Source organism: Peromyscus eremicus, chromosome 1 (assembly GCF_949786415.1).
Source record: "Peromyscus eremicus chromosome 1, PerEre_H2_v1, whole genome shotgun sequence".
Lineage (NCBI taxonomy): Eukaryota > Metazoa > Chordata > Mammalia > Rodentia > Cricetidae > Peromyscus > Peromyscus eremicus.
The window spans coordinates 118159277-118171790 of NC_081416.1; the positions used below are offsets into that span (position 1 = coordinate 118159277).

Here is a 12514-nt window from a genome sequence, read left to right on the forward strand (position 1 = left end):
TCCCAAGGGCTGACTGCTCAGGGGGCTGAGGCAGAACTCCACCTTGTAGCCAGTTGAGGGAGCTCTCAGTCTTGGTGGGGCGGGAACTCTGGCTCCGGGAAATGGCTGGGTCGTTTCCCTGGAAGCTACTGACTGTTCCAGTGTACAGCTCACCATCTGCCAAGAGAATGTTCCCATGGGAATGGCTCCCTTGGCCCAGGCCCTGTGCCCTGCTCAGGGCCCACAGTGACCACAGCCCCATCCATCCTGCTTAGGCGGAAGCAGGAACTTGGAAGAGTTCAACGGGAGGGCAGCCCAGGGTCACTCAGTGCCCCCTGGGAACCAGCACAGCATGGAGATACCAGCTCAGCCCTGGGACACACATTGCCCAGAGCACAGACCACATCCCAGATTCAGTCCCCCCGCCCTGTGCATCTTCTGATTCCACGAAGCCCAAAAGCACTCAGCCTCTGCCAATACTTACCAACCACCAGGGCAGTGGACTTGAAGTTGGGGTCAAAGGGACAACGGCCCTTGCCATCCTCCAGGAGGACATTGCCGGCCTCATCTTGCGCTAAAGTGAAGCTCGCTATGTTCTGTGGGGGAGGAGAAAAGTGGCTCAGGAACAAGGCACAGCGGGAAGTGTGCAGGTGCCTAAGTGTGTGCCCTCCTTCCCCCGAATCTACGTGAAGGCATGTGTGCAGTGGGCACTGGTCCCCAGTGAGCGGGGACGGGACGAGGCTTGGAACGTAGGCCTGGAGCCAGGGAGAGAGAGCAATGTGATGCAAACCCAGGAATTTCTGGCTCCAAGGCTGTGTTCCAAAACACAGCCTCAATGCCACCCTCTGCTAGAGTGTGTTAGGGTGAGGAGGAACACAGGGCGGGCATATGCTGAGGGGCACAAGATGACTCGAGAGGATCAAGTACAGCGAGGAAAAGAATGTGGAGGGCGGGGCGGGGCGGCCAGTTGGGAGTCAGACAGGATCTCTGGACAAGATGGCTGCGTGCACCCCTCTCCGCCCCGTGCACCCCCCTCTGCCCCGGCAGGGAGACCCAGTAGGGGGCTGGGCAGAGGCCAGGATGATGGGCTCAGGGGTCTCAAGAGCCCGCCGCTACCTAGAAGCCTGCCCTGAGGATCCTCCTTTCACAGGAGTCAGGGCTAGAGAAGAGCTCCCCTGGCAGGAAGAAGGGCTGTGGCCCCGGCAGCTGCAGCCAAGCCCCAGGGTAGAGGAGGGAACTCACAATGTAGGCACACAGGGGGCTGAAGGCTGCTGTGCCACAGGTGAGCAGGTGGCTGCTGTTGAGCGGCAGAAGGATCTTGATGTAGTTTTGACAGTCTCGCTGTGGGGAAGGAGAGAATGTCAGGTCCACATATGCCGCCAGGGGGCACTGCAGAGGCCTCCTCCCCAGACCCCAGGGCCAGGCCTGGGGGCAGGGCCTTTGCTGGGGACCAGAGAGGGAACAGAAAGGGAACAATAGAGAATAGAGAAGCCAGGAGTTGTGGCTGGCCGGCAGCCTATGCAGGATCCTGGGGCTCAGCTAGTTTCTAGACTGGCAAATGCTCCCTCACTCTGGTGAAGGGCGCCCTGGAGGGGGGATTCCACCTTTTGGAGTATCTCCACCCTCCTGAGAGTCTTCTCCAACCCAGTGAGGAAACAGAAGGCAGCAGATCAGCTCAGCCCTCCACTCCTGGCACAATGTCACCTCCACAAGGTGGCTAACAGGACTTTCCAAAGTGGTGCAGCCGATTCCCCAAAGACCCACTGAATTCTTTCCATCTTTCCAGTGGGAAGCCCTGGCCTCAGTGTCTCTCAAGGCCCACATCTTCCTGGATGCTAAACATTCAAGAAACAAAAACCCAGAATCTGACCATTTCTCACCCCTTTATGGGTCGTACCCTGGATGGGGCACTGTCATCACTTCACCCTCAGTGGCCTCCCTTGTGTCCAGTCCCAGAAAGAACACTCTATCTTGTACACAATAGGACCTAGTTATTTCTGTTTACGGCAGAGTCTCACCATGTAGTCTCAACCTGGAATTACTAATTCTGTCTTACAATCACTAGAATCACAAGCAGGCACAAGCATGCCCAGCTCAAAGCAATCCATTTAAAACACAGGCAAGACAGGCCTGGTGGCACAAGTCAGTAATTCCAGCCACTCAGGAGGCTGAGACGGGAAGATCACAAGTTCAAGACCAGCCTGGGTTACGAGGCTACAGCGGGAGAACCTGCCTCAGGTCAGGGATGTAGCTCAGTGGTAGAGCACTTGCCTAACATGTATGAGGCCCTGGGCTTGATTCCAGTTCTGTAAAATGAAGCAAAAAACACAGGCAAGGCCAGGCCACTTCTCTGCTTAGCCTTCCATTGGTGTCTAAAGTGATTCGCTCAGACGGAAACCGGAAGTCCTGCTCACTCCCTGGGTATTACAGAGTCAAGTTCCTTACCTTCCTCTAAATCTCAAAGGCTCAAATGTCTTTACATCATGTAAATCTGGGCACCCTTTTTCCTTTCTTTCTTTCTTTTTTTTTTTTTCCAGAGCTGAGGACTGAACCTAGGGCCTTGCGCTTGCTAAGCAAATGCTCTACCACGGAGCTAAATCTCCAACCCCTTCTTTCTTTTTTAAGATTTATTTATTTTCACTTTATGTGTACACGTGTTTTGTTTGCATCTATATGTGGACCACTTTTGTGCCTGGTGCTGTGGAGGCCAGAAGAGGGTACTGGGTCCCCTGGAGCTGGAATTACAGAAGGTTGTGAGCTGTCATTGTGGATGCTGGGAAATAGGCTGGTCCTCTGCAAGAGCAGCCCATGCTCTTAACTGCTGAGGCATCTCTCCAGCCCTATTTTTTCTTTATTCATGACCACCTTATAAACTGATTTTTCATTGATTTTTTTTTTCATTTTTAGCTTTTGAAATGGTGTCATGAAGTTCAGTCTGCCACTCTGCAATGTCATCAGGGATGACCTTGAACTTCGAATCCTTCTGCCCAAATTCTGGGATTACAGGCATGGTTTTACTTTTTCATAATGTCTCTAGTAGCTAACACTACAGAACAAGTTCTGAAGAGGGGCTGAGCGCGGCTCACGGCCATCACACCCGTCTGGCGTGGGAGGCCCTTCGTTTTATCCCCACACTGCCAACAAGTACTTGCTAACTGTTTGCAGAATGAAGCATGACTGGGTAGGGGCAGCCAGGACTTGACCTGAAGGCTGCCTTGGATGCCACTCGCTCCATTTGGGACCTAGAGCCTCTGGGAATGGCGAGAATCCCTGCAAGAGAATCCTGACTGGGCTGGACCCCATCTAATGGCTTTCCCAAAAATCAAACTAGAATGTGCCAGACTTGTCTCTCCACTAGAGACACGTTACAGACACAGTCACCATCTCACTCAGCTCCTGCTGGTGCTAAGGCTAATTTGGCATTGTTTATGTGTCAGGGACCCTGGACCCACTGGTTTATCCAGGGACACAGGATCCCCATTTTATAGATGGGAACAGTAAGGAAGGCTAGATGAATCTGCTTGTTCTCAGTGTTCTGCCCAGATCCCCCCCACTTCAGTCTCACCTTAAGGTCCTTGCCCTTAAAGCTGCACTGCTGCTTCCTGTCAGCATCTGCACGCCAAAGCAGCTAAGGGAGAAGGGAAATAGGTGTGAGAGGATGGAGGAGTGCAGAGCCATGCTCGTCTCCTGTCCAAAGCATCCTCTGACCAGCAGGACGTTCTTCCAGACCACCCCTCTCCACCTACCTGACCACCCTCTCCACCCACCTGACCACCCTCTCCACCCACCTGACCACCCTCACCACCCACCTGACCACCCTCACCACCCACCTGACCACTCTCTCCACCCACCTGACCACCCTCTCCACCCACCCGACCACCCTCTCCACCCACCTGGCCACCCTCTCCACCCACCCGACCACCCTCTCCACCCACCCGGCCACTCTCTCCACCCACCTGGCCACCCTCTCCACCCACCTGACCACCCTCTCCACCCACCTGGCCACTCTCTCCACCCACCTGGCCACCCTCTCCACCCACCTGGCCACCCTCTCCACCCACCCGACCACCCTCTCCACCCACCTGGCCACTCTCTCCACCCACCTGGTCACCCTCACCACCCACCCGGCCACCCTCGGACCCTCTCACCTGTTGGTACTCCCCGCCTGGCAGGAAGCTGATGTTGCTGTTAAGTTCAAAGAGTGCCTCTTGGGCCCCCACGTACAGCGTCTTGCCGTCTTGGCTTAGCAGAAGGGCCGTGTAGTTGGAGATGTTTTCCGCTTCAAATTTTCGGATCAGCCTTTCTTCAGAGCCTGGGGGGAGGAAGTCGGGCATTGCCTGAGAATCGCCTTTTCCATTCATCTCAAGAAAGATAAATTTAGTAAAAGGCAGGTCTGCAGGGCAGTCAGTGGCAAGACCCTGGGACAACAGGCCAGTTATAAAGAAGAGTAGCATGTCGGACACGCAAATGTACAAAGGGAAGCACTGAGATACATGGAGAAGAACATTAATTACAGCTCCGTTCATGGCACTGAGAAAGCAGAAACCTAAGAGTCCAAAGACAGCGACTGGACAAAAATCATTATGAAACTCCATCCAGTGGAATATTATACAGCTGGCAAAACATCAATTAGAAACTCCAGAAAATAAGCAAATGAAGCTGTGTAAGAAATACATAATCTAGCTAGGTGTGATGGTACATGCCTGTAAACCCAGCACACGGGGAGGGAGGCAGAAGAATTATAAGTTGGAGGACAATCTGAGTTTACTTAAGTGGGACCCCATTTTAAGAGAGAGAGAAAGGGTCAAAATAGGAAGCAAATTACAATTTAAAGTCATGGGGTGTCTTTACATAATAGAATATAAGAAAGGACAGGCAGGTGGCTTGGTGAGTAATGGTAACTTCCACCAAGCCTGACTACCTGAGTTCAGTACCCGGGACCCACATGGTAGGAGGAGAGAGTGAACTCCCATAAGCTGTCTTCTGAGGCCCTCGTGAATGCTATGGTAGTGTGCACGCACACACATACACAAATAATAAAGTGAAGAAAGGCTGGTCCGTTTAACATCCTCCTCTGCATCAACATCATCTCAGCATCTAGCCAAAAGAGAAGGAAAGGCAAGGGTAGCCCTCTCCTTCCCTGGCCCTGCAGGGATAGGATTTAATCCTCTGTCTCAAGCCAGAGTCCTCAGCACTTGGAGACTCAGAGTTACTAGACAGAGTATGAATTGTCCTTAGCCTCGAGCTCAGGAACATGAATGTGAAATAGACAGACAGCATGACTAGGGGTCGGGAGAATGAGACTCTGCTGTCCCTCTCAGGAGCAAAGAGGGTCACAATATGCCGTGCTAGGCTGTCAGGGCTCAGGGTGTGGCTCAGTACACGCTTGTCTAACGTGTAAGGGCCTGGGTTTGATCCCACATACAGCACACATGCATGTTAGCCGGGCAGTGGTGGCGCACGCCTTTAAGGCAATCACACAGTGCAGGTGGGAAGGTGCAGAGCATGTAGGGAGGGGCGAGGATGATGACGGAAAGCCTCATTTTTCTCAGCAGCACGCCAAAAGGTTAGAGATGGAAGAGAAATGGTGTGAGCATTTCATGTCAGCATCCAGAGGGAACCTCAGTAGCGTGGGAACTCTCAAAAACTCAGAGGTGGCCCTGTGAATCAGGCACAGAGCGCAAAGACTGAGATGGTGCTGGTCTTACAGCAAAGCCTTTCCTGTTTAACATTTAAAATGGTGTGTGTGTGTGTGTGTGTGTGTGTGTGTGTGTGTGTGTGTGTGTATCAGAGGGCAAGTCTGGGAATTGGTTCTCTCTTCCACCATGTTGAACTTAGATTGTCAAACTTGGCAACAACAGTGCCTTTACCCACTGAGCCATCTGGCCAGCTCTCATGCATTTATATACATACACATACATATATATATATATATATATATATATATATATATATATATATATATATATATATATATATATATATATATATATATATACATACACACACACACACACACACACATACAAATACATAGTACCACCGAGAAAATTTTAGGACCTATTCATTGTTGCAGAAGATGTAATAATTAGGAGATACTAATTATCTATCACTAAGTAAAAATGAAGGCTATAAAATATGTCTGGCCAGATTATTGCACTTTGTGGGGAAAAAAATATAAACGAGAAAAAAATCCAGACCGAAGAAAAAATGAAGCACAAAATACTGAAGTGATCACTAGAAGGGCCACAGGTGTTTTCTCCTTAAACTTATTATTTGGGGGTTTTACATTAAGCAACTTATACTTGCATAATGTAAAAGATATATAATGTTGCCGGGGCGGTGGTGGTGCACGCCTTTAATCCCAGCACTCGGGAGGCAGAGGCAGGTAGATCTCTGTGAGTTCGAGGCCAGCCTGGTCTACAGAGCGAGATCCAGGACAGGCACCAAAACAACACAGAGAAACCCTGTCTCAAAAAAAAAAAAAAAACCCAAAAAAGATATAAATTTAAGAGAAGAAAAAGAAGGGCTGGAGAGATGCCTCAGAGGTTAAGAGCACTGGCTGCTCTTCCAAAGGTCCTGAGTTCAATTCCCAGCAACCACATGGTGGCTCACAACCATCTGTAATGAGATCTGGTGCCCTCTTCTGGCCTGCAGGGATTCGTGCAGACAGAACACTGTATATGTAATAAATAAATAAATCTTTAAAAAAAAAAAAGAGAGAAGAAAAAGAAACAAGTCAACGCCCACTGACCCATCAGTGTGCTGTTTATGCTTTGAATAACTAACGGGTTCAGAGAGAAATTATTGAAAAAATTCTAAACAGCTGAAGACAGGACACAAAGACAAGCAGGGAGCAGCCCCTGAGCAGCCTCAAGCATGTCCCAACTGACCAGCGGGTCGGGACCATGCAAACAAACAGACTCACAGAGCCGGGAAGCCATGCGGCAGCATGCCAGCCGAGCAATGTGAGGATGACTTCATGTGTGTTTGTATGTCTGATGTTTTTACATACCCTCAGCCTGGTTCCAGAAAGAGGTAAGGAAACACAAAGACAAGAAAGTGGCGAAAGAGAAGCATTAAAATCGGGAGCAGAGAAAAACCGATCTGAAGACATCTCAACTAGCGAGGAAAGAGATCTTATCTCACGAGCAGGTAGTAGGATCTTCACAAGACTCCTGGTGGCCACGGAGAAAAGGGAAATGCAGTAACTTGGTTCTCACTGTTCAAGAACAGGAAAACACACCAGTCCTTTGACCACATGGCATGGGAAGCTCTCAGGTGGGGCTTTCCAATAAGCCTGCTGAGACACGTGGGATGGGTAACATCTCCAGTCAATAGGATGACGGACAGGAGCCCATAGCTGCTTCTCAGACGGTCTCCAGGGGAGGAAGGTGGTACAGAGAGCACCCGGAGTTTGAGGGAAATACGAGCTCTGTAGCTCAGCTTCTGTCACACACCCATAACCCAGAGTTAGACACAGGGCTGCACTAGAATTCATGAGGAAAGGTCCTGCTTGAGGCCAGCGCTTGAATTCTGCCACTGACACCAGAGGCAGTCACAGCCCACGGATGTCCTCTCTTCAAACTACCAAGATCCTCTTCTCCAACTCTTAACTCCTTAGCATCCGAGACTCCACCCCTTAGTGCTTCTACACACTGGGAGGCCAAGGCAAGATCCAGCGCCAACCCCGACATCCCTAAACAGCAGCACCTGGACTCCAGACCTCCCCTAGAACTTCTGAAAGACAGCCACTGGACCAGCTCCGGCGACTCGGAGGAGGTGGCCCAAGAACAATACTCTGAGGAGCACCAGTAGGCCCTTCCCTATGACACCCGCTCACTCCACGGTTAACAAAAAGTACAGCTCACAGGAGCCTCATGAGATTCAGCGAGATCAAGGCACACAGCTGCTGTACCCCTTTATCTCTTGCACCCCTCAAAGTTTTCTGGAAGGACAGGCTGCCTCTGCTTTGCCAAGGCTTATCTGCCTGCACTGGAGGGCATTTCCACCTGGGTGGGACCTAAGCGGGAAGCCACCCTTGGATTCTGTCCAGATACAGAAATGCCAGGAGTCCGAGATAAGCACAAGTTCCAGGTGGCAGCTCAACACCCCTCCACTCTAGCCTGGTGGATGGCAAGCTGCCCAGGGTCCCTCAGACAAAGGCCAGCCAGCTTGGAGGGGAAGCCTGGGTGCCAGTGGTCCAGACTCCTCCCGGCTGCTGGAAACACACGGAACAAAATGACCAAGGGCTGGAAAGTGAGCACTGTGCCTTCACAACACGCTTTCTCACGCTGGGGCCGCTCTCCAGGCTTGCCCCCCTCCCTCCTCCCTTCCCCGTTCCTCAAACTTAAGAGTCATGCATGGTGTGCTGATGAACCTGGCTACCAATGATCCTTCCAGCCCCGTGGATGGACTTCGCTAGGTCTTCCCCACTGGTTATCTCACAGGACAGACTGAGAGCATACACTAGCATCAAAGACCAGGTTCAAATCCAGCCTCTACCACTCAATAAGGACAAGCCACTTAACCTTTCAGAGCCCCCACTTCCCTTATCTGTAAAGTAGGAACAATAATAGCCCTCTGCCTCACGGAGTTGTTATGAGAAGAAACGAGATTACGTATGTAAATAATAATGTACATAATGACCCACACTTACTGAGAGCTTTACTCAAAACAACTTTGCACACGTTTTCCCTGTGCTGGCATGGTGCCTGGCACACGATCAACACTCGAGTAGCTCAAAAACAAAATCCAAAAGCCCTGCAGGAAAATCCAGCCCAGCAAGCCACAGAGGGCAGGAGAGGGGGTGTGGCTTCCCTCCCGCGAGGCTACAGTGCCAGCCCATTCCACCTGAGCTTGAGTGTGGTCCACAAGGGTCTCATGGTCAGATCAACTCAGAAACAGGATGTGTGTTACAAGTCACAAGTGCTGTGACTGCCCAAGCTCCCATGTGTCTGGGACCACCTCCAGAGTGACAGAGCGGCTGTGTGGACGTCTGTGCAAAAGGCCCTGCCTGAGCCTGCCCATGTCGGTGTGCCGATGTGCACGGAAACCTGGGGCTTGTCCAGGCTTGTGCTTGAGTTCCTGGTGCTGTGTGTGTGTGCAGAGGTGACTAGAGAGGTGTAGGGGTGTGTGTGTGTGTGTGTGTGTGTGTGTGTGTGTGTGTGTGTGTTGTTCTGTTGTACCTCTTGTGCCAAAGACCATGTCCCACCTAGTCTCCTGGCTGTAAGTATGGTTCACATACCCTCCCTGTCCCCTTGCCTGGGGTTTAGCCCCTAACTAGAGGCTCTGGCTGCTGTCTCAATCAGGATGGAACTTTTCCATGGGTCCTGGGCAACTTGAGCCAGTGGCTGTCCAAGAGTCTATGCTCCCCAAGAGTGCTCCATCCTTCAAAAAGATAGTTTTTTAACCCCAGGGCTGCCACCTTCAGGGCCCCACACCCTATCCTAGCAGGAAGTGATGTGGGAACTCCTCAGCCCCCAGCCTCACCAAGATTCTCCCTTCCCTGTGACTCAGCCGGAAGTGTGAAGCTTTCTGGGTTAAGACAGGAATAGGGCTTAGCCCCACCCTGGGTAGTAGTGCTGACTCAAGAGTCCCACCCCACTTTTCTCTGATCTATGACTCCTGAGCCACCACAGGGAGATGCTGACCTGGCTCTAACTTCTTGCCCTCCACAGGTCCCAGCAGGATGCAGCCAGGAAACACCAGCCTCCCTGCAAAGTCAGAGCACGGAAGGGGCCTTCTGTAGGGGTGTGAAAGGCCTCCTGGACGGCTAGGTCTCAAGGACATCATGCCAAGTCACCAGAACCTTGAACCCACTTGCTACAGTCAGCAGCAAACTGGCCTGGATGTACTTCCTCTCTCCACACCCCCCAGAGCTGGGCAGGAAGCAGCCACCTTGTCCTCAGGCTACATGAGCACGGGACCAAGGTCGACATCATTGGGCTAAGGCCAGAGCAGAGTCCCACTGTCAAGGACTATGTGCCAAAGCCTCCCCTGGGCTCAAGTGGCCAAGAATCCACTTGTCGGCTAGGTATGGTGGTCAGTAATCCTAGCACTTGGGAGGTAAAAGTATGAAGGCTCAGAAGTTCGAGGGCATCCTCGGCTCTCAAGCAAGTTTGGACCCAGCCTGGACCACACAAGACTTTGTTTCAACCCACCCTTTCACCCTACAAAAAGTAGAGCATTTGCAGCATTTGGGAGACTGAGGAAGAACTTACTAGAAGTTCAAGGAAAGTCTAGATTATACAGCAAGACCCTGACTCAAAAATAAAACCAATAATAATAATGATAACAATACATCAATGCCGGGCAGTAGTGGTATATCTTTTAATCCCGGCACTTGGGAGGCAGAGGCAGGTGGATCTTAGTGAGTTCGAAGCCAGTCTGGTCTACAAAGTAAGTTCCAGGACAGCCAGGACTGTTACACAGAGAAACCCTGTCTCAAAAAAAAAAAAAAACAAGAAATAAAATAAAATAAAATAAAATAAATAATACACCAGACAGCATGTATGTTCGTGGGTAGGTTGACTCTGGAAAACCTCCCTCCCAACTGTCCTTATGTGAGCTGGCCAGCTCCTGTTAGAACCCCAAAGCCACGGGACCTGTGTCTCTTCTCCGCAAGCTGTTCCTACACCTTCAGAGCCTGACCTCTGCTCAGCCCTCTAGGGCCCACCCGGGACCGTGGTCAGCTCCTGTGTCCCCTGCTCAGTGGCTGGCCACTCTAACTCTCTCTCTCCTATGGCCTCTGCCCTCCTACCCACCTTCCTCCTCACAGATATCTCCGAGTTTTTTCCGAAGAAACAGGAGCCATTGAATATGAATGACCCCTGCTTCTAGCTTCATCACACACAGGCTCTCCCCTTCAGACGGCACTTTTGTCTAGAAACACGAGCAAACTCCCGAAGAGAGCTCTAGCCCACTTTCACCTTCCTTTTGTCTCCCACTCCCACTTCCAGGGAACTGGCCTCACCCAGCCCAGCACTTGGTGGGTGAGCCCTCCAAGGCCCAGGAAGTATCTCACTGATAGCCCCAGTCCCCGTCACACTGCTTGTCCTCCAGGTGTTGGGCCCCGAGCTCTCCAGGGCCATCTCATGTCTTCCTCACACACCCTGGCCCTGTAGATTCAGTCCCACAATCCCCTCCAGGTGGCCGTGGGTAGGACTGATCTCCGTTCAGGATATGAGGAGGAGGTGGGATATGAACTCGTGCTGTCCTGCTCTGGTGAGCTGCTCTTCGGCCCCTCAAGCAGTTTCTCCTGTGTTGGTTGCTCTTGCTCGTCTCACTCTGTGAGGGGTCACGTGTCCACACCTACCACGTCAATGATATAGATTCTGGTGGCCCACACAAGCACAGTGACTTACTCTATCTAAGGATACCCTCATGGGCCCCCTCCACCTCTCACTCCTTGATGTCCGGTGTCTTTCTACCACCCAGCTCTTCTTCCCTCAGCCACACACATGCAATCTACCATCAGATTCTGCCAATTTTCCCTCCGCTGTTCTTTCCGACTCTGCCCCACCTCACTTCTCCACGACCACAGTCCTGAACCAGGCTACTACTTGCTCCCACCCAGGCTACTGTAGCCTCCTAGAGGCCCCGTGCTACAGCTGGAAGGTTCTCCAAGAACTGTCACCACACCTCACGAAGCCTGCGTGGTGAAACATCACCCGATCCCCAGGCTCCCCACCCGTTTTGTGAGTGACACAGAAGTTCAGTTCAAGGGTGCTTTGGTCACAGCCAGCTCTGTGGTACAATTCTCCCTCCGACTAAACTTATCAGCTCTTCTATGGACCTTCCAGAATCTCCAGCCAGACAAGGGCTCGCCATACTCTTCACACCTGTCACGGGCTTGAGTAACGCTGTTTTAGGATGAGGTTTCTGGGTCTGTCTTTTCCAAACCCAAGCACCTATCACCTATCACCCATGCACCTATCACCTATCACCCATGCACCTATCACCTGGTCAGGTGACTGCCAAGGAAGTGTGTTATGAATGTTTGTTGACTGAACGAAGGTCAGAGTCCCTCATTTTGAGGTACTATAGTCCAGAAAGAAGCCCTAGATTGAAAGGGGACAGCAGGGGGCCCTGAAGCCTCCCGCTCCACACAGGGTCTGAACCCTTCTAGCACATGGGCAGCTCAGTCAGTCCTAGCATCCGAAAGGCCACAAAGAGACATGCGGCAGCTAAAAATGCTGCAGGAAATAGGAAATGGGCCACAGAGACGTGGGGGATGGGAAGGAAGTCCTAAAGTCCCCACGCATCCTGACTTCATCACTGTGGAACCGTGGACAAGTCACCAGTCTCCTCCGTGGAAGGCCTGCAGAAGGGCTCGGATGCCTAACAGAATGCAGCGCGCAGCGCTCCCTTCCTGCCTACCGCTCCCCCCCCCCACCTTTTCACACACCAGACAGTCTTCTCTGTGTAACATCTGGCACCCTGGTGCCAGGCGAGGGAGACAGAATTGGGATGAGTGGAACCATCTGGAGGCAGGAGGCCCTCGAAAGAGGAGGTGGCTGCTTACGCCGAGTTG

The 12514-nt window shown here is 51.8% G+C and overlaps 1 protein-coding gene across 1 annotated transcript in view; it reads right to left on the bottom strand.

Moving 5' to 3' along the window:
• Sema4b (semaphorin 4B) overlaps positions 1-12514 on the bottom strand; it is a 41513-nt gene that overhangs the window by 8139 nt on the left and 20860 nt on the right. Inside the window, exons 4-8 of the mRNA XM_059272568.1 lie at positions 4128-4291; positions 3545-3607; positions 1222-1320; positions 464-575; positions 43-156 (exon numbers count right to left, since the gene is read on the bottom strand). Coding sequence (XP_059128551.1) covers positions 43-156; positions 464-575; positions 1222-1320; positions 3545-3607; positions 4128-4291 — 552 coding nt within the window. The remainder of the gene's footprint in view (positions 1-42; positions 157-463; positions 576-1221; positions 1321-3544; positions 3608-4127; positions 4292-12514) is intronic.